At 37.5% G+C, this 18573-nt stretch overlaps 4 protein-coding genes across 6 annotated transcripts; 2 read left to right on the top strand and 2 right to left on the bottom strand.

Moving 5' to 3' along the window:
* Nucleotides 1-409: 409 nt before the first annotated feature.
* On the bottom strand, nucleotides 410-5156 carry LOC145562047 (RCC1 domain-containing protein RUG3, mitochondrial-like). Of its 2 annotated transcripts, none has more exons than XM_081622204.1 (6): nucleotides 4605-5156; nucleotides 3358-3497; nucleotides 2731-2925; nucleotides 1838-1966; nucleotides 1576-1731; nucleotides 410-961 (listed from the first exon to the last, which is right to left on the bottom strand). In XM_081622204.1, the coding sequence occupies exons 1-6, from the start codon at nucleotides 5144-5146 to the stop codon at nucleotides 762-764; spliced, it is 1362 nt and encodes a 453-aa protein (XP_081478330.1). In that variant the 5' UTR covers nucleotides 5147-5156; the 3' UTR covers nucleotides 410-761. The 2 variants fall into 2 exon arrangements, with proteins under 2 accessions (XP_081478330.1, XP_081478331.1); XM_081622205.1 differs by having other exon boundaries at nucleotides 761-1046.
* A 1124-nt stretch (nucleotides 5157-6280) lies between these two features.
* Nucleotides 6281-12988, top strand: LOC145563287 (pentatricopeptide repeat-containing protein At1g30610, chloroplastic-like). Of its 2 annotated transcripts, none has more exons than XM_081623735.1 (11): nucleotides 6281-6732; nucleotides 6892-6968; nucleotides 7372-8705; nucleotides 9380-9571; nucleotides 10199-10280; nucleotides 10420-10608; nucleotides 10863-10976; nucleotides 11326-11416; nucleotides 11490-11647; nucleotides 11941-12363; nucleotides 12449-12988. In XM_081623735.1, the coding sequence occupies exons 1-11, from the start codon at nucleotides 6690-6692 to the stop codon at nucleotides 12800-12802; spliced, it is 3057 nt and encodes a 1018-aa protein (XP_081479861.1). In that variant the 5' UTR covers nucleotides 6281-6689; the 3' UTR covers nucleotides 12803-12988. The 2 variants fall into 2 exon arrangements, with proteins under 2 accessions (XP_081479861.1, XP_081479859.1); XM_081623733.1 differs by having other exon boundaries at nucleotides 6883-6968.
* Nucleotides 12989-13536: 548 nt separating this feature from the next.
* Nucleotides 13537-15336, top strand: LOC145563286 (uncharacterized). The gene has a single exon (XM_081623732.1). It carries the CDS (start codon nucleotides 13565-13567, stop codon nucleotides 15203-15205), a length of 1641 nt encoding a protein of 546 aa, XP_081479858.1. The 5' UTR covers nucleotides 13537-13564; the 3' UTR covers nucleotides 15206-15336.
* Nucleotides 15337-15551: 215 nt separating this feature from the next.
* Nucleotides 15552-18071, bottom strand: LOC145563285 (jasmonate-induced oxygenase 4-like). Its single transcript, XM_081623731.1, has 3 exons — nucleotides 17534-18071; nucleotides 16557-16878; nucleotides 15552-15992 (listed from the first exon to the last, which is right to left on the bottom strand). The coding sequence occupies exons 1-3, from the start codon at nucleotides 18013-18015 to the stop codon at nucleotides 15753-15755; spliced, it is 1044 nt and encodes a 347-aa protein (XP_081479857.1). The 5' UTR covers nucleotides 18016-18071; the 3' UTR covers nucleotides 15552-15752.
* Nucleotides 18072-18573: the final 502 nt, after the last annotated feature.

Genomic DNA, 18573 nt, shown 5'->3' with positions numbered 1-18573 from the left:
CATGGGAGGATCTGTAATCCACCATGAAAGGCGAACCATCTCAAATCTAACCGTCCAAGTAGTTATTTAAGCACAAAAAGCCTTCTTGTCCAGATCTCTCTCTTCCACGACACAACAACCAGCCCAGTCATCAATCAAACTTGCTGCCTTATTTCTTCAGGGCCACTAGAGGTGCTGCCTCATTTTCCCTGTCCTCCCTGGTGGCGCTTAGAAAATCAGGCGACACTTTTCTTAAGACTTGGTATTTGTAAAACCTCATGTAGGTACAATTTTAATACAAGTCTAAAAGTACAAATGGACATTTGATATTGTCATTAGTGATGAGTGTAATTATAGGAGGCTTCTCCATACTGTAATATATACATGCTTATACCAAGAGGGAGCCCAAAAAAAAAAAAAAAAAAAAAAACAGTATGCTGGGAGTAATGCTAAAGATTTACGGAGATGTTATTACACAGATAAAACGCCAAAATCTTGTGGCTTGGCTGCTTATCCTTTCGCCCATTGTGGGGAATACGCCAAAATCAGATTACATAAAAAAGGAGAAAAGAGAGACCGAGAGGGGGTGGGGATTAGGGCGCAAAATTGCATGTTCAACCTTGAATCTAAAACCACTCAACTTACTTTGATGATTCAATTATCCTAAGCAATAACAATTTCCCTTTTCATGTCAAGGACCCTACACAGATTATCTGGAGAGGCATTTTGTTACTTATTTTGCTATTCATCATGAACAAAAAACATCTACCAGAGTCCGTATTTCACTCTGTGCAGCTTGGTCTCGAAACTAAACACAAGGCATGCGATGCTCCAACGGCAACAGAAAGAACATTGTGGGGCCCCAAGCCATCATCTTCCATCAGAAAGTTCACTTCAACAGGAGATGGATTTATCTCAGGTAATCCAGGAACCCCTAATTGAGAATCCTTTGCGTTTCCCCACATGAACAGCTTCCCTGTCGCTGTTTGAAAACATCAATGTCAGCTTCAGTATCACCGAAGCAGAAAACATGAAAGCGAATGGGCGTCTTTCTCTGGCCTCTATAGCTGAACATTAAAAAAATTACAAAGCGCAAACAGATGACTCAAAACTGGAGTCTCCAAATACACAACCCACCTTCCCTTGAAAAACTAAAATTAAATCCACCAAGTACATATAAAGTCACACTGACTCGCTGATCAATTTCTGATTGGGACATTTCCAGGATCTCCCATTCTCCCCATCAAAGATCACAATTCTTAAAGAACTTAAACCTAACTTCCCAAAGTGTTAAATTTGCTTATTATTTCTGGACAAAAGCAAGTATCAGAGGAATGAGGAGTTCCACCTCTCCAATACTGAGTTAAAACAGAGAGGCAAAAGGGTTTGAGAGTTATTAGAGTTACTTTGAAACGCTTGTCAGCAAGGAGCCAAGGAAAAATGCAACCATCTTAAGCAGTATAAGCACAACAACAAAATTTAATTGTACAAAGTATTCAGCTCAGGACCACTCTTTTGCAAGTTGCAACCCCCCACTTATCTCCCTTAGTCCCTGACCCCTGGTAATATAAAAAGGAAGCGTATGCAAGTTATAACCTGTTACAGCTGCTGAAGCCGAGCCTCCACAGGCAATTGAGATAACACACTCGTCAGCCAGAGCCTCGATCATTGTAGGCACCTTCTGATTTTGGATAGAAGCGTGACCCAGCTGACCGTGTCCACCGTGTCCCCATGAAAACACCTTACCACCCTCTGGGATCAAATACTACATGTATTTAGATACTATAAAGCAATATTTAGAAAACAAAAAGAGAAAAATTAAAGCGACATTATAGCAGCGTAAGATTCTTGAACTAACCAGTCAGAGCAAGAGAATGATATCCACCACAAGCTATTTGAACTATATGCATGTCTTCAAGGCTAGAATTAAGTCTTGGTTGCCAACCACCCACTTTATCACCCGTTCCAAGCTCATAGTTGGAATTGGCTGCCAGAACAAAACAAAAACATGTAATCTAACGATATGACGCTATAGTGGCAGGCTAGCAGCAGGATCATAACTTCTGAGCACAATAGGATTGTACATCAATTATATCAATGAGTACAAACAGTGAGCATTCAGTAATTTGCAACAGCTAGAATATCTGAAAATCATTTAGGTTTCTTCTTTTTCCTTTCGCCCTAAATGTCACATACCAAATGTATATTTTATATTGTTCCCCTTTTATATATAAAAATAACTTTAATATTCGACTATGTAGAGATTGGACTAATTTTCATGAAAAAAGCACGTAATACTACTGAATACCTCACATTATAAACCCAGTAAGATGGAGAACATCAATACAAGCCAGTTAAATGAACAGGAGAGCAAACTAGCAAAGTGAAGTTGAACACTTCAAGAACAGGCAAGACAGTTGAATACAAAGCAGGCATATTAAAGTATCCTTAACCAATTAACAGATGTATCTATGTACATTGTAGCAAATCCAATGGTGAGCGAGCAGATAATGAAATCAAGAATGGACAATGCTTTCACTTTGATGGGAAATCTATAATAGAAGAGCTATCAATAGAAAAAATTTGTGGATGTGGAGTGAATCATTAAAACTAGATCATAATAAAGAGTAATCTGAGTCCAAGATAATGTCATGTAACTTTCATCAGAAGTCATACAAGATACAACTCTGTATAACAGAATATGTAAATAACAATAGCCTAAAGTCATCTAGATGAGAAAAAAGAAATTACCTCCCCAGCACCAAAGTTTCCCTTCTTCTGTCAGTGCCATTGTGAAAAAACCCCCACACGCCACAGCAGCAGCAGGAACCGGCATTCCTTTTACTTTGCCTGGGATGCTAAGCCCACCTGTTTGGTCAGGGCCACGTCCAGGACCGCGACCTAATCTACCGTCTCCTTCTTCTCGGCCCCAAGTGTATATCTCACCTGTAATGAAGAATGAACATCAAGGAGAGCAAGTAAAAACTAAATCACAACCATGCCCTCTTTGCAGCTAGAAGCAAAGAAAAGCAAATTCAGATTATTCACTATCTAGAGAGAATTATCAAGATAGACACATAAAGTGCATCGCTATTTTTACGTACAAGTGGCAAACCTTGAAAGATCAAATGGGTCACATGTCAAGTTAAAGTTATCAAATCAAGAAAGGAGAATCTATCGCAATAACTTAAATAAGATCTTGTGGACAAGGTATCATGCAAAATACAACCTCATATAACACTCCACAAAACTCAAACAAACAAAATAAATACTGTAATAAATAATGAGAAGGCAGAAGACACACATAGAAAAGGAGAAAATACAGCATAGCCCCAATAGAGCAACACAAGGGAAAGTTTCTGCAAGCAATCAACACACCTGATTCAGAGACAGCAGCAGTATGTGTTCCACTAGTCGATATATGTTTAATTTTTTCTGTCCAAGGACCTTCAACTAGCCTAGGAATCAATTCCCTTGTGAAAACGGAATGACCAAGAGCACCAAAACCACCATAGCCCCTGCAAACTTCATTATTTAAAGGTAAAACCATCAAGCTTTGCAGAAATTAAAACAAACTCATCAGAGTTTGTAGAATCAAAACCAAATAATCTATGAAACACACTCTCTTTGTCTAGTGATGATTTAGGCCTTTTAACCCACCTAGGACTTGATGATTATTACAAGTCATATCCAACAATTCAGCAAAGCAAAAGAGTATTATTTAGCTTCATATTACAGTGGACCAAATAAAACTAATCAGTAAACTACATGCAATTCTTAGTGTGAAGTAGCAAATTATGGTGCATTTCAAATCAACATCGATTGGAATTTGTAAATAAACCTCACTATTATTGCATGGTTGAAATGGCAAACATTTAACCCAAGTACCCAACCAATCCCATACCCCGGGCCCAACTTAGGTAGAACTGATGAACTCAAGAACCTACTAGAGAAGTAAAACAAACTATATTCATTTTGTTGAAGAACTCTCCTATAACTGATCTCATGTTTGGGAAAAAAAAAAAGTCCTCTAAACTCTAAAGTTGTCTGAACTACACCATCTATTGATGCGTGGGGAACTGGCACCAATTGATCCATCCAGATGATCTCAAAGATGTACAATTTATGCAAATCAAGTGAATATTTTGTAATAGAACTGAATATATAATTGAAAAAACTGTTGACATAACTATAATTCTCTTTTTTCCTAGAACTGTTAACCAATACAATCGCACAATCTTGATTTATTTTTGCATGTTAATCTCATGATCAACTGAACATTTCCCTGGTAACCATCACACAAACATCCAACATTATGAATTATAATCTTCACCCCATAATCCTACACTAATACTAATACTTCATGGCTTCATGCAATTATCTTTTGTCCACTCTCCACATAGAATTTCATCAAACTAATCAACTCAATAAACCATTATATAAATTCAACACAAACTTCACTAGTTAGCTAATCATGATACAAGTACCAACAACAGTTCCAATTACTCTCAATTCTCTAACAACAAGTCAAGGACAATCACGTTCAATCAGGAAGAACTTTTAGAGACGGAAACTATCAAACTAACCACAAAACAAACAACAATCAAGAAAGAAAGAAAACTGACCAAGTAAAGATTTGTCCAAGAGAAGTGAGAGCAACAGAGTGAAGCCCACCAAGAGCCAAACCCTTAACACCAGTCAAATGAGGATTCAAAGTAGGAACAAACACAGAATCTTCATGACCTAACCCTAATCTACCACCATCACCTTTACCCCAAACCCAGAACTGCCCATCAATCAACACCGCAGAATGAAACAACCCACATGAAATTCCGACCTCAAACCCCGATTTTTCCGGCAATGGAGGAGAGAGAGACCCAGGAGATGGAGAGAGACGAAACGAAGGAGGGACGAGGAGGGAAGCAACTGGGGTTGGGTAAATGCGAGTTTGCTCGGTTCCACTGCCGAGCTGACCTGATGAACCTCGACCCCATGAGAGGAGTTGCAGGGAAACGGCATCGTTTGAGGGGTTGTTGGGTTTGTAGAGAAGACGGGGTTTCTTGGTGGTGGTTGAGGTGGTAGTGGGTTTTGGAGTGGTGGAGGATTTGAAGGTGAAGAAGGTTCGAGCATTGGTTATGCGGCGGTAGATGGTGCTGGAGATTGTCATTTGATTTGGGTTTAGGTGGAGTGACTAGTGAGTCTAGTGATTAGTGAGTGGGTTTTAGAAGGGGTTTGATGACCCGATTCACCCTTTGGGATAATTCGGATTCGGATTGGTTAAATTCTAGTTCTCTTTATTGCGAAAGATCAAACACATGATCCTTTTTAGAAAGTGCAACCCTAATTATCACTACACCAACAATCAATGGGATCATAATGCTTTGTTAGTTTATTTATTATCGCAAAAAATTAGATTGCTTTTGTTTTGAGAAAGTGAAACTTTATACCCTTAATGAATACACAAATTGTCGGATATACTCAATTAAATTTTAAACTTAGTGTGTGTTAATAGGCTTCTCCAATGGTACACAACTACCAGTAATAATGTGTTAATTTATCAAATCAAGCCTCATACTCTCTAACTACAAAAGAAATAATGTACTAATTAGTAATTTATGACTAATGAGGATTACATTCAAAAGTGACACAAAGTCAAAGTTGAACATTCATTTTGACAAACGTTTTTTTCTGTGCAGCTGGTCACATCGCATGCCCGCTTGTAAAAAACGGAGTAATCCCTAGAATAATAACCGAATAACCCCTATTATACTAATAATATTATAGTTAGTGAATACTCCTACAACACTAACAGAGTAACCTTTAAATAACCTCTAAAATCTTAACAAAGTAACCTTACTTCCTCTGTTTCTAATTGTTTGCCCCGTATCTAATTACTTTATTAAGTTTTGGTTGAGTGAATCGATGAGAGAGAAAAGTAGAGAGGCATAAAGTTGGTTTTTATGAGAGTAAAAGTGGTGGTTTCTATAGACATTTAAGGTATGAGACCATCTTTAAAGGACATCCATATATGAAAACACATAAACATTTAAAAAAATCGAATGTACAATAAAATATTGTACATCCGCAACAAAGTTACCTTAAAATGATCAAAAGTTACCCAATATATATAAGTTATCCTGATATAATAAAAGTTATTAATGCTTTATTGATAAAACTTACCTAAAAAAGTGTAAAAGTTACCCTAAATTCAACCAAAGTTACCTTAATGTACAGTAATATTACCGTACATTGAATGTATACAAAAGTTTTTATATGAAAAATAGGGCAGACAAACAGAAACAGAGGGAGGTATAATATTAACCAAATAATTCTATTACTGCTAACCATATGGTGTAGTCAGCCACATAATTTGCCACATAATTTGTATAACATTAACCAAGGTTTTTTTATTTTGAAATGAATGAAGTCAAAGATTTTACCATTTTTTTTTTGTTTTTTTTGGACACCGAAGACTTTACCAATTACCAAAATACAAAGTATTTTTTTATTTTTATTTATTTATTATTTATTTTTTTTAAATCCTGTCATTTTATCAAAGGTTGTTTTGGCAAACTGTCCTCTTTCTACCTTCTTCAACATCTATCCTTCCCTCACTTCTCTGAGATATGAATTTTAACTTTCTACTGCGGAGTATCTATCATGCCATTAAGCTTCCCATTTCTTGTATGAATTGAGTATTTGAGTGTGTCATGTACATCCTTCAGCAAAATTCTATCTCCTTGCTTAATTTGGGTAAGACCTTTCAACTATTTCAAGTTCCAATTTTTATTCTCTGCTGTTCAAATTACATTCAAACTTTGATAATTACAAAGAGGGATGTTGCCAATTTGATTAAATTTTGGTGGGTTTATTAAATTTTGTTTTATTTATTTTTTTGGGTAGCGCTTTCAGGTGAGCTTAGAGAAGCGTCTGCAATGCCAGTAAATTCAATGGGTTGCATTTCATTGCCAATGGGGTTCATGCTTCAGGTGTTTATTCAATACCTTGATATATTTTTATTGCCTTTTTTGGAATTATTTGATGTTTTAAATTGCATTTTTTTTTTGACAGTATAATTTGAAACTATGAGTAAATTTATTTTATACAATTACCTGCTAAAATTAAAAATTCTCAGTACAAAACTACAAATTGTATGAATGATTTGTCTATTGAGTAATTGAGATGTTGATTGTCTAATATATGGGTATAATATATGAAATAATTTGAGTTATAGTAAAGAAAACTAAGGAGTAATATCTAAATCTATGTTAATTGAGTTATAGTAAATAATTTTTTGTGTGTAATCTGTGTTGCAATTTTCATGTCAATTCATTTTGTGATTGGCCTTAATACGGTATATTTATGTATATTATTGTCATTTATAAATTTCAGACACCTGCTATTGGAGTTGTTTCTAATGTGAGAAGAAAGAATGAGCAAAAATTGGTTTTAGTATCGAGACGACGAAGTTATGTTAATAATGCTCTCTCAGCTTCACAGATAGAGAGAGACAATATTGTGGAAGAAGACACTAAATTTAAGTCTTCATTTGACAAGTATTCGAAGGCGATGGAGTCTATTACAACTGATAGAGAGAAGAAGAAAGTTAAGGGAGAAAGTGGCCCTGGAAAGAAGCATACTGATGTTGCATTCAGAAAAGATGTTCCACAGCGTCGGAAAAGGGGTGAGACTGTTCAAGAAACGTGGCTTAGAAAGTCGGATTCTAAGGAAGGAGATAGACGCTCTGAAAGGTTTAAAGGAGTTTCTGTAAAGAAAAAGGTGGGTGGTAGGGTTCAAGCAAGAAGCAATGTTGCATTCAGTAAAGATGTCCCACAGCAACGAAAACGGGGTGAGACTATTCAAGAAACATGGCTTAGAAGGTCGGTGTCTAAGGAAGGAGATAAATTCCTTGAAAAGTTTGAAGGAGTTGCTGAAAAGAAAGAGGTGGATGGTAGGGTTCAAGCAAGAAGGAATGTTGAATTCAGTAAAGATGTTCCACAGCTTCAGAAACGGGGAGAGACGGTTCAAAAAACATGGCTTAAAAGGTCGGATTCTAAGGAAGGAGATAAATGCTCTGAAAGTATTGAAGGAGTTGCTAAAAAGAAAGAGGTGGGTGGTAAGGTTCAAGCAAGAAGCAACGTTGCATTCAGTAAAGATGTTCCGCAGCTTCAAAAACAGGGTGAGACTTTTCAAAAAACATGGTTTAAAAGGTCGGATTTTAAGGAAGAAGATAAATTCTCTGAAAGTTTTGAAGGAGTTGGTAAAAAGAAAGTGGTGGGTGGTAAGGTTCAAGCAAGAAGCAATGTTGCATTCAGTAATAATGTCCCACAGCATCAGAAACAGGGTGAGACTGTTCTAAAAAAGTGGATTAAAAGGTCGGATCCTAAGGAAGGAGATAAAATCTTTGAAAGGTTTGAAGGAGTTGCTGAAAAGAAAGAGGTGGGTAAAAGGTTTCAAGCACGAAGCAGTGTAGGACCACAGAAAGAGTTGAGCTATGTAGGATCAAAAACTGGTTTAAGCAAGAAACTTGATGTGGACACCACTGCTTCTACAAGGACCAAATTCATTAAAGAGAAGAGCATGCCAGTGAACGAGACGAGTGTTGATGATGATTTGGGAATGGAAAGTTTTATCTTCCAACAGTCTGAGTTGTTAAATGGTGACCTGGATGGGCCGCGAGTTTCAAAGATGATAATGGATGAAAGGATAGAGAATCTTGCTAAATGGTTGGTATTCGCACCTCAGCATACTGGCATACAAATATTCTTTTATGCATATGCTAGTTTTTTTGTGCTATTCTAGGTGCTTGAATGATCTCAAAATGCAATTTTAACTTAGCCCTTCCTATGACTTGGGGAATACTTTACATCGCTTGTTGTCAAAGTTGTACAATTCTGTAAAACTACATGCTCCTATCCCCAACCAAACCCTGGACCTTTGCATGTGATGTGAAGATATATTAGTAGATATGTGATCTCTGGGGGGGGGGGGGGGTAACAACATGCAAGTCATATGCTATCTCTGGTAATCATATCTAGGGGTTCCTCCATTTATGTGAATATGTGGACACTCTTCTTATCCCCCATCCAAAGAGGAGAGACTCGGAGAGCATGGGGAGTGAAAGGAAAATATAAAGGAAAGTTTGGGATATCATGTACTTCATTAAACTTCAAATTTCATGCCCCTTAGTAGTCAGCATATCTTTCCAACTAATAGAGCATAAACCAAAAGTAAGTTTTTTTTAGGTATATTTTTTGTTGGCATCTGGCATGATTGGCCAAATGCTCTTTGTAGTTAGTTTTAGTGAGTAGTGGGTTGTGTTGTATTTTTTGCTTATGTTATTACCTCTATATGTGCTTTATCTAGAAATAGTTCATGACATATTTTGTTTTCCTACCAGTTTAAATGATGCTGATACGGACATGCCAGAGTGGATGTTTGCTAAGACGATGAGAAGTGCTAGAATTAGATATTCTGATCATTCTATGTTTAAGGTTATTCAGATATTGGGTAAATATGGAAATTGGCGAAAGGTGCTGCAATTAATTGGTTGGCTTCAAATGCAAGAGCGCTACAACTCCAATAATATCAGGTTTGTTTCTCATCAAGTCTCCATTATTTAAAGAGTTATGGTTAAGCAAGATGCCAATGATGAGAAAGATTTTGGAAATTGTAAAAAAAAATCCCTGTTTTACCCCTTTTCTTTTCCCAAAAAAGGCTAGGAAAGCTAATTATATTTTGTCCCTTAGGTCCATCATGAATTATTTTCGATTTAAGCTTCTCTCTTGAACGAGATCATGAGAAAGGGCCTTTAATCTCCTCTTTCTTTTAGAATACATGATGGAAGAGCTTCTTTGAATATGCTGCAATTCAATTATAGTTGATAGCCATAGCGGCGAGGAGGGGTCATAAAAATGAAATTGAAAAAACTGTTCTAAATGTTCCCATTCTTTGTGAGAGGAAATTAACAGTGGTAAAGCATCTCTTAGTTTTCCTTGTCTTGTTTCTGTTACTTCCCTTCTCTAGCTTCTTTACAAAATGACTTGTTGACATAGGCTTCAAACATATGTTTTCTTTGGGCCTTGGTGTCTCTTTGTTCAAGCACGGGCATTCTGCATTAGTTTGCAGATTATACTGTGGCTAATGTCAGATTTGTCATATACACAACATATATCTGATACCGAAATTTACTTCTGTTAAATCATGCTTTTAATTTTAGATATGTCTACACAGCTGCACTTGGTGTGCTTGGGAAAGCAAGACGACCTGTGGAAGCACTAAATCTGTTTTGCACGATGCAGGTAATTTTTTTTTATTATTGATTAAGCTCCCAGTGTACCCGCCCCTCCTTCCCCACAGTTGTGGTATTTGATTGTAGTTTAAAATTATAATTTCTTCAGTATAGGGTAAATATTGACTGACACTTGTATTTTACTGCAGCGACACAAGACTACTTATCCTGACATTGTAACTTATCGCTCAATTGCTGTTACTCTTGGGCAAGTTGGTCATATGAAGGAACTTTTTGAAGTAATTGACAGCATGAGATCTATGCCAAAGAACTTCAAGATTGAAGATAATGATGATTGGAATCCACGGCTTGAGCCCGACATTGTTATTTACCATGCTGTAAGTACACTAGCTAAGAGTAGAAATTATTTGTTTCTGTTGTTATACTTGTAGTGGACCATCCTCATCAAAATTGGCATCTAGGATATATATGTTGAAATGTTGATTGTTGAAACAAGATTAGTAATGATTTGTTATTTATCAATTAAAGGGGGTGTGTGGCAACTGGCAAAGAAAGAGAGTTTTGATGACAGCGTGATATGAAAAGGAGATGAAGTTAGCTTAAATTGCTTTGGTTTGAATTTAAATACCAGGTTTTGAACGGTTGTGTAAAGAGCAAACAATGGGAAGGAGCAGTATGGGTTTTGCAGAAATTGGAAGAAATTGGTCAACAGCCAACAAGCACAACATACGGACTTGCTATGGAGGTACAATATCTTTGCCCCATTCACCTCATGAAAATATCTTAAACTATTGTGCAAATATTCTGTGAGTTCAATTCTTTCTTTCTTTCTTGGCTAGTATAGTTGTTTCAATAGCATATGGATTGGGATCTTCTCTTTTCGTTGTTATTGTGGAGGCAGTAAAACAATTTAGGTCTTTTTTTTCGAAAAAAATCATGTAACTGATTTTCCATGTCAAACATGACAAGGGGGTTGCAATTATTCCCATACATGCATGTGCTCCCATTTGTCTTTGTTGAGCACACAGATATTTCTGCGATATTTTGATTTCTTCAGATTGATAACATAGCTGATTACTGTAACCTTGAACCAGGTTATGTTAGCATGTGGAAAGTACGACTTGGTCTATGAGTATTTTAAGGAAGTGCAACGATTTACTATCCCTAGTGCTTTAACATATAGAGGTATAGCCTACCATATATTTTATAGTATTTCTTGGATTTTTACCTGATGACTTATTTAGTTACCACTTTGCAGTTCTTGTTAATACTCTTTGGAAAGAAGGTAAACCAGATGAGGCTATTGCAGTTGTTCAAGACATGGAATATCAGGGACGAGTAGGTCCAGCCAGTCTTTATTATGACCTTGCCCGTTGTCTCTGTAGTGTGGGAAGGTGTGAAGAAGCACTGATGCAAGTATGTAATAGTTTACGTCGTATATTTCATCCCACATTCGTTTCTACTATACTCCATTCTGCATTAAGAGGTTGAATTGTTTTTGAGTACTCAACATATTCTCATAATGGTACTAATTTAGGAATATAGTCATATACATACATATAGACTCCTATGATATATTAAGTCCCTGATAGCCAAAAAAAATAATGCAAGTTTGTGCAGCATGGAGATGTTAGACACTGTCTACCTCCTATGCTATATTGGCTCCCTGATAGCAAAAATAATCATGCAAGTTTTGTGATACATCACAGGTCGACAAGATATGTAAAGTTGCTAGTAAACCTCTGGTGGTGACTTTTACTGGTTTAATCCAAGCCTGTTTATCCAGTGAAAATATTCATGATGCGACATACATCTTCAATTATATGCAAAAGTATTGTTCCCCAAATACTGCAACTTGTAACATTATGCTTAAAGCATATCTTGGATATGGGATGTTTGATGAGGCTAAAGAGATCTTTCAAAGGATGATACAAAGTGGAAAGGAAAGCAGAAATATCAAGAGCGGGATTGTTCCTGATGTCAGTACATTTAATACAATGCTAGAAGCTTGTATCCGAGAGGAAAGATGGGATGATTTCGAGTATGCATATGAGCAGATGCTGCTGCATCGACATCCTTTCAATACCAAGCGGCATCTTTGGATGGTCTTAAAAGCTTCTGCTGCTGGAAAGGTATATCTGTAGCCCACATCTCTCTTTCTCAATAAATTCTTCTACTTGACTTGCAAATTAACTTCACAAATTGTGGATTCCTTAGGTTGAAACAGTTGAAGCAACATGGAGGCACTTGGTGCAAGCTGATCATATCCCGCCACCAAAACTCATCAAAGAAAGGTTTAGATTAAAAATGGAGAATGAAAATCTAGTTGAAGCAGTTTCAAGCATTGCTTGCCATCCTTCCAGTCATCAGCAGTCATTCTCAAAGGAGGCATGGTTAAAGTTATTCAAGGAAAATGCACATTGTTTCAAGAAAGAAGCTCTTGAGCACTTGATATCTGAGGTGAACACTTCTCTCACCAAGAGCGAGACACCAAACCTCATTTTCCAGAATTTGCTAGACTCTTGTATGGAATTTGTTAGGGATGACAACTTAGTAGCTAGTTCAACTTGAATAGACAAAGGCACAAAGCCCTTGTAAAATTCGATGTTAGGATTTCCCTTGTTTTAGAGGAAGATGTTCGAAATTATAGTTAATCACTAGTATTGATTTTATTTGTATTATCTAAAATGCTCAAATTTTGTAAAATGGGAGAATAAAATTTGTAGATATGTCGTAAAGGCTCGAGCTTGTTAGTCATGTGCTCATCTTCTTACTTACCCACAATTCAAAAATATAAATTGTACTACTGGGGAGCATCTTCAAATTTTTTTGTTCATAGTTTTTTAAATGCATAAGAAACATGTACTTGCATTTTCCAAGCAGTGTAAAACTCATTTGCACCTATAATTATAATGGCTACCCAACTAGAGCTTTGTCATTTGCACAATTGCACCTATAATTAAGATTAATTAATTGATAAATTTTTTTTCAACAACTTAACAAAAAAACGTTTTCTACAGAGTACAACTCATTAACATCATGTACATATCCATTATCCAATCGACATCCGTACTTAAAACGGATCCAAAATTATTAAGAGAAATCAGAATAACTCAAAGTCGACGTAATTCATCTCACTAATCATATATATTGAGCATGACCCGAAATCAAATCACACCTAGACTCGTTGGCTCAAACCGTCAGCACTTTAGCTCACCAACAAACTAAACCACAACCAAAAGGCCAAAAAAAAATTTGGCGCGCAGAATTCCCCAATAAACCCCCAAAATCTACAATCACAACAAAGGAGGAGAGAGAAAAAACAAAGTAAAAATGTCAGACAATAGTAAGATGGAAAATCTCCTTAACATGGGGTTTTCCGAAGAACTCGCCGCCCAAGCTCTCGCCGCAACCGGCGGCGATTCCACCGTCAAAGCCACCGAATGGCTTCTCTCTCAACCTCAATCTCGCCTTAAAGCCCCGCCTTCGCAATCGATTTCGCAACCGCAGCAACAATCGCAGCTAAAATTGAACAAATTCTTCCTTTCAAACTCCTCCAAACACCCCATTACTCAAACCCCAGAAACCCCACAAATTTCCCCCTCTCAAAAACGCCCCAAACTCTCTGTTACCCCTTCTTCTTCAACCCCAATTGACGCTAAACCTTCTGAACCCTTATCGGAGCGAATGCGCCCACGATTCGTTGATGAAATTGTAGGCCAAGACCATATTCTAGGACCCAATTCGTTCCTTAGTTCAGCTGTTAAGTGTAATCGTTTGCCCTCTATTGTGTTATGGGGTCCTCCTGGTACTGGGAAGACCTCCATTGCTAAGGCTCTTGTTAACTCCTGTTCTTGCTCTTATAAGTTTGTTTCGCTTTCGGCGGTGTCTTCGGGTGTTAAGGATGTTAGGGAGGCTGTTGAGGGTGCTAGGAGATTGAGGGATAAAATTGGTGGTGGAAAAAGGACTGTTCTTTTTGTTGATGAAGTTCATAGGTTTAATAAGTCTCAGCAGGATTCATTTTTGCCTGTGATTGAGGATGGTAGTATTGTGTTTATTGGGGCTACTACTGAGAATCCTTCTTTTCATTTGGTTACTCCTTTGTTGTCTAGGTGTAGGGTACTTACTCTTAATCAATTGCAATGTTGTGATATTGAGAAGTTGTTGAAAAGGGCAGTTGATGATTTGGAAAAAGGGTTGTCATTGAGTGTTGGGAGGAAGGTTGAGGTTGAGCACGAGGCGATTGAGCTTTTGGGTTCACAGTGTGATGGGGATGCTAGAGTGGCTTTGAATGCACTCGAAGTTTGTGCTACCGCGGCATTGGGCCGTGTTCCGGGGAAAGTCCAATCTTCAGGGGAAAGTGAGAGTGGGAGTTGTGGTTTGGATGGTGTGGTGGTTGTTAATGTGGAGGATGTGAAGGAAGTTATGCAGTGTAAACATCTTGCTTATGATAAGGCAGGGGAGGAGCATTATAATTTGATTAGCGCGTTGATTAAGTCTATGAGAGGGAGTGACGCAAATGCAGCTATATATTGGCTTGCTAGGATGTTGGAAGGAGGAGAACAACCACTCTACATTGCTAGAAGGTTGGTTGTGTTTGCGAGTGAGGATGTTGGATTGGCTGACCCTAATGCTCTCTTGCAAGCTGTGGCTTGTCATCAGGCTTGTCATATTATTGGGATGCCTGAGTGCAGGTTGAATCTTGCACAATGTGTTGCTTATTTAGCATTGGCTCCGAAGTCAGTGGCTACTTACAAGGCGATAAATGAGGCGATGAGGGTGGTGAAGGAATCGGTTGGGGGGAACGAAGGGGTGCCCTTGCATCTCAGGAATGCACCAACGAAGTTAATGGGAGACCTTGGGTATGGAAAAGGATACATTTATACCCCTGAGAATCCTACAGCACCACAGAGTTTTCTACCGCCTTCGCTCCTTGGTAAGAAGTTTCTTGAGTGGCCACCTTCTGACACCTGAGAAGCTGTCAAGGCCATTAATTAATCTTTTGTTAAACCCACCTGATTGTTGTTCTAGTCCTTGATCTTTTATTGGCTAGGTTGTGGACTTGTGGGTACATTTTGTGTTGTTCAATGGTATAACCGAACGTGTAGCGGCAACTTTTGTTTCATTGTGTATACACTAGATGAATAGTATTTTGTTAGCATCAGATTGTGATATATATTGAATGGAATCCAGGAAGAAGTTTTTGGTAACAAATTATTTTTGAGTATTTGAAGGCTTGAAGCATTAAGTCATTCAAGCATTAAAGAAAAATGAATTGTATAACATGAATGCCTACCAAAAAAAAAAATAACTCAAGTGGTGACGTTCATTTTGCTGTTCAGAGTCAGCGGTGCAAATTCTTCATTTCCTAAGAATCTTGTCAATATACAAGTGTTCTTTGTTTGATAAATATACATGAAAATGAGCATTTAGTGTAAATAATTCCTACAATTTGATGAGAATTTTCAAGGCTATCTAAAGTTTTTAAAACAACAAACGTTGACACATTGTAATGAGAATATTACAGTAAAAGTGCATCAAGGTTCCGTTTGCCTTCAGGGCCTTTAGTGTACCATGATTTAACAAAATCTCCATAGAGAACTTCCTTGTACCGAGGTCCAGACTTTGCCACAAGCTCTGGAGCAGGGGATATTCTTCTTGTTTTGGCAGGGTCATGAAAGGTGGCCACTGACAACCGTGCTCTATTTGAATTGGTCACTGCTCGATGTACAGAACTTTTGTACTCTCCATTAGTAATGACCTACAAGAACCATATTAGTCAGAAAAACCAGATATCAGAGCTATTTTGACAAATCAGTCAGATGAAGAAGACTAGAATATGCCAACCTAAAATAGTAATTCGATCATTTTGCTCTGACATAATCTTTGTTGAGGAAGAGGGATGAAATGAAGGCGAAGAACAACTGTACTAGTGAATTTTATACTATCATTAGTTCCACCCATTCCCTCCTAAAGCTGCAATTTTGAAAAAGATTTGCTACATGCAATCATATGTGCAGGTTATTTAGATCATGTCTAAACTTAATTAAATGATACCAGAACCCAATGCAATAATGTAACAGTTAAAGCTCATAGTGAAATAGCATAATCCCGAACTCCCCTCTCAATGTAATACGAAGTAAGAATTCAGAAGAACTCCATAAATTTCATATCCTATTTACAAGTCTCCAGGTACAAGGTAACAGAACAATCCCAATACATTTGGCTCATGTCTACACTCCACAAGTATACTGCTGTACTTGACAAAAATGAGTGCATGGACGAGAGGTGCAGAAGCATATCAGGAAGGACGAAGGAGAGGTACCTCAGTTTGATCTGCTAGGATCACAACAATGGCATCAGATAGTGGTTGTACATTGACCCATTCTCCATCTTTGAAGACTTCCAGGCCACCAACATCATCCTGGATAAGTAAAGTTACAGCACCCATATCAGAATGAGCCTGCAGTCCTAGCGTGAGCTCTGGCTGAGGGCAAGGTGGGTAATAGCTGACAGTAATATTCTGGTAGAACTCGCCCACAGCATCTTCAATGCATGAAGATGGTAGACCAAGACTTTCGGAGATCAGAGCCATGAGCTTCTGAGCAAGCAATTTCATCTGCTCACTGTATTCTTCCACCACATTTCTGGCCAAACACATTAATTTCCAAGTCAATATTGATCAATGATCACCATATGCCAATAAATATTACATAAAGTTTGAGCTAATAGTTACATTCACTATCTACAAACTTCATTCTTTTAGTAGACGTAGCAATAATCCAATAGTCCACAGAAGCTTCATTCTTTGCCACACTATAAATTTGGACTAGTCTAGACCTTGGAGAAATTAGTTTTTGTCTCAAAATATGTTATTCCCTCAAATCTTCCCAACAAAACCAAAAGATTCAAAAGTCTCGGGCTTTCGACTATAAATCGAATTAACTACAAGTCTCTAGCACAATTTCCTTCAATTATGTTCAGCCAAAGATACACCCTCACTAAACTTGCCTTTGCATTAACAATAAGGGCATTAGTAACACACAACCACCTTAAATTTCATGATCTTTTTCACTAAACCTTAAATTTCAATCTCTAATTTCACAAACCACAATTTCTTTCAATACCAATGTACCAATCATAGAACACAATTCATCAATGCTAGCTAGCTTAGCCTGGTAAAGTCTCGGCCCTGGTATCGAAAACTAGGATCAAATCCCGTCTACATCATTTCTCGAAAAAACTAAAACATAACTTAAATTTCATCAAAATCAAACAAAATTACATAAACAATATAATTACCTATAATTAGGAGGATGAATGGGCCAACGAGAAGGATCCCTTCTAGAAAGAGGAAAAGTATGATGATCAAAATAATCCCTCCAATCCAAAACAGTATCATCATTCTCACTAACAAGCATCCGACTTCCATACCCTTCAGAAGCAGCAGAACCCTGTTCACAACCATACTTAAGCTTCTCAGAAACATCTAGATCCTCAAAGAAGGATGATCCAACAGTGCGCATTTGATCAAGGAGGGTATTGGGGACGCCATGATTGAGTAGATTGAAAGCACCCCAGTTACGACAAGCAGAGGATAATTGAGGAAGGAGAGTTTGGGAGGAGAGAGAAAGGTCGATGAGAGGGATTGTGGGGGTGGTGGAAGATGGTGGTTTGTGGTGGTTGGTTGGGCGGAGTTGTGGTGGTTGGATGTATTGTGGTGGGAGAGTTTTGGTTTGTGATAGGGTTTGAACTTGGGTGGGTGATTCTCCGGTGACCTCCATTGAAGAGAAGTTTTGAAGGTATTTGATGAGTGGAGTTGTATATAAGTAAATAACAAAGAGATTTATGTTTGTGATCTCTTTATCACGGGGCAAAAGTGTATCTTTTCGCGGTAAAAATGGGTAAATAGTTACTAAGTAGCGATTTTGCCTTGCCTTGAAATCATTACTTGAAATAGTGGTTTTAATAAACGAAACTCGTTTATCATGGAGATGATTAGAGCGCTCTCCCCGGAAACCAGGGGATGATAGCATATTAGTATGTTGGTAGAGGAGAGAAAGCAAAAGAAGTCGCCAATCAAATGATTCAATAGCCCACGTTGTAATTAAAAAAAGGCAAAAGCTAATGGATACCCCGAGGCGTTGGATAAGATAACTAAAAGTAAAAATATTTAATTAAAATGAGCCATAGTTACAACAATTAATGCGTAATTTTGTCAAGCATACCCTAATTAATACTCCGTACCACTTTAGGAAGCATTTAACTGCTTATTTAACATCCAAGGACATTCGTTAGTAAGATCTTTAAAAACATTGAAGCAAAATGCAAAAAGAAATGAC

The sequence above is a fragment of the Chenopodium album genome, chromosome 10 (assembly GCF_948465745.1).
Source record: "Chenopodium album chromosome 10, dcCheAlbu1.1, whole genome shotgun sequence".
Classification (NCBI taxonomy): Eukaryota; Viridiplantae; Streptophyta; class Magnoliopsida; order Caryophyllales; family Amaranthaceae; genus Chenopodium; species Chenopodium album.
The sequence above is the reverse complement of the archived record's forward strand: the minus strand, read 5'-3'. Positions and strand labels throughout refer to the sequence as shown.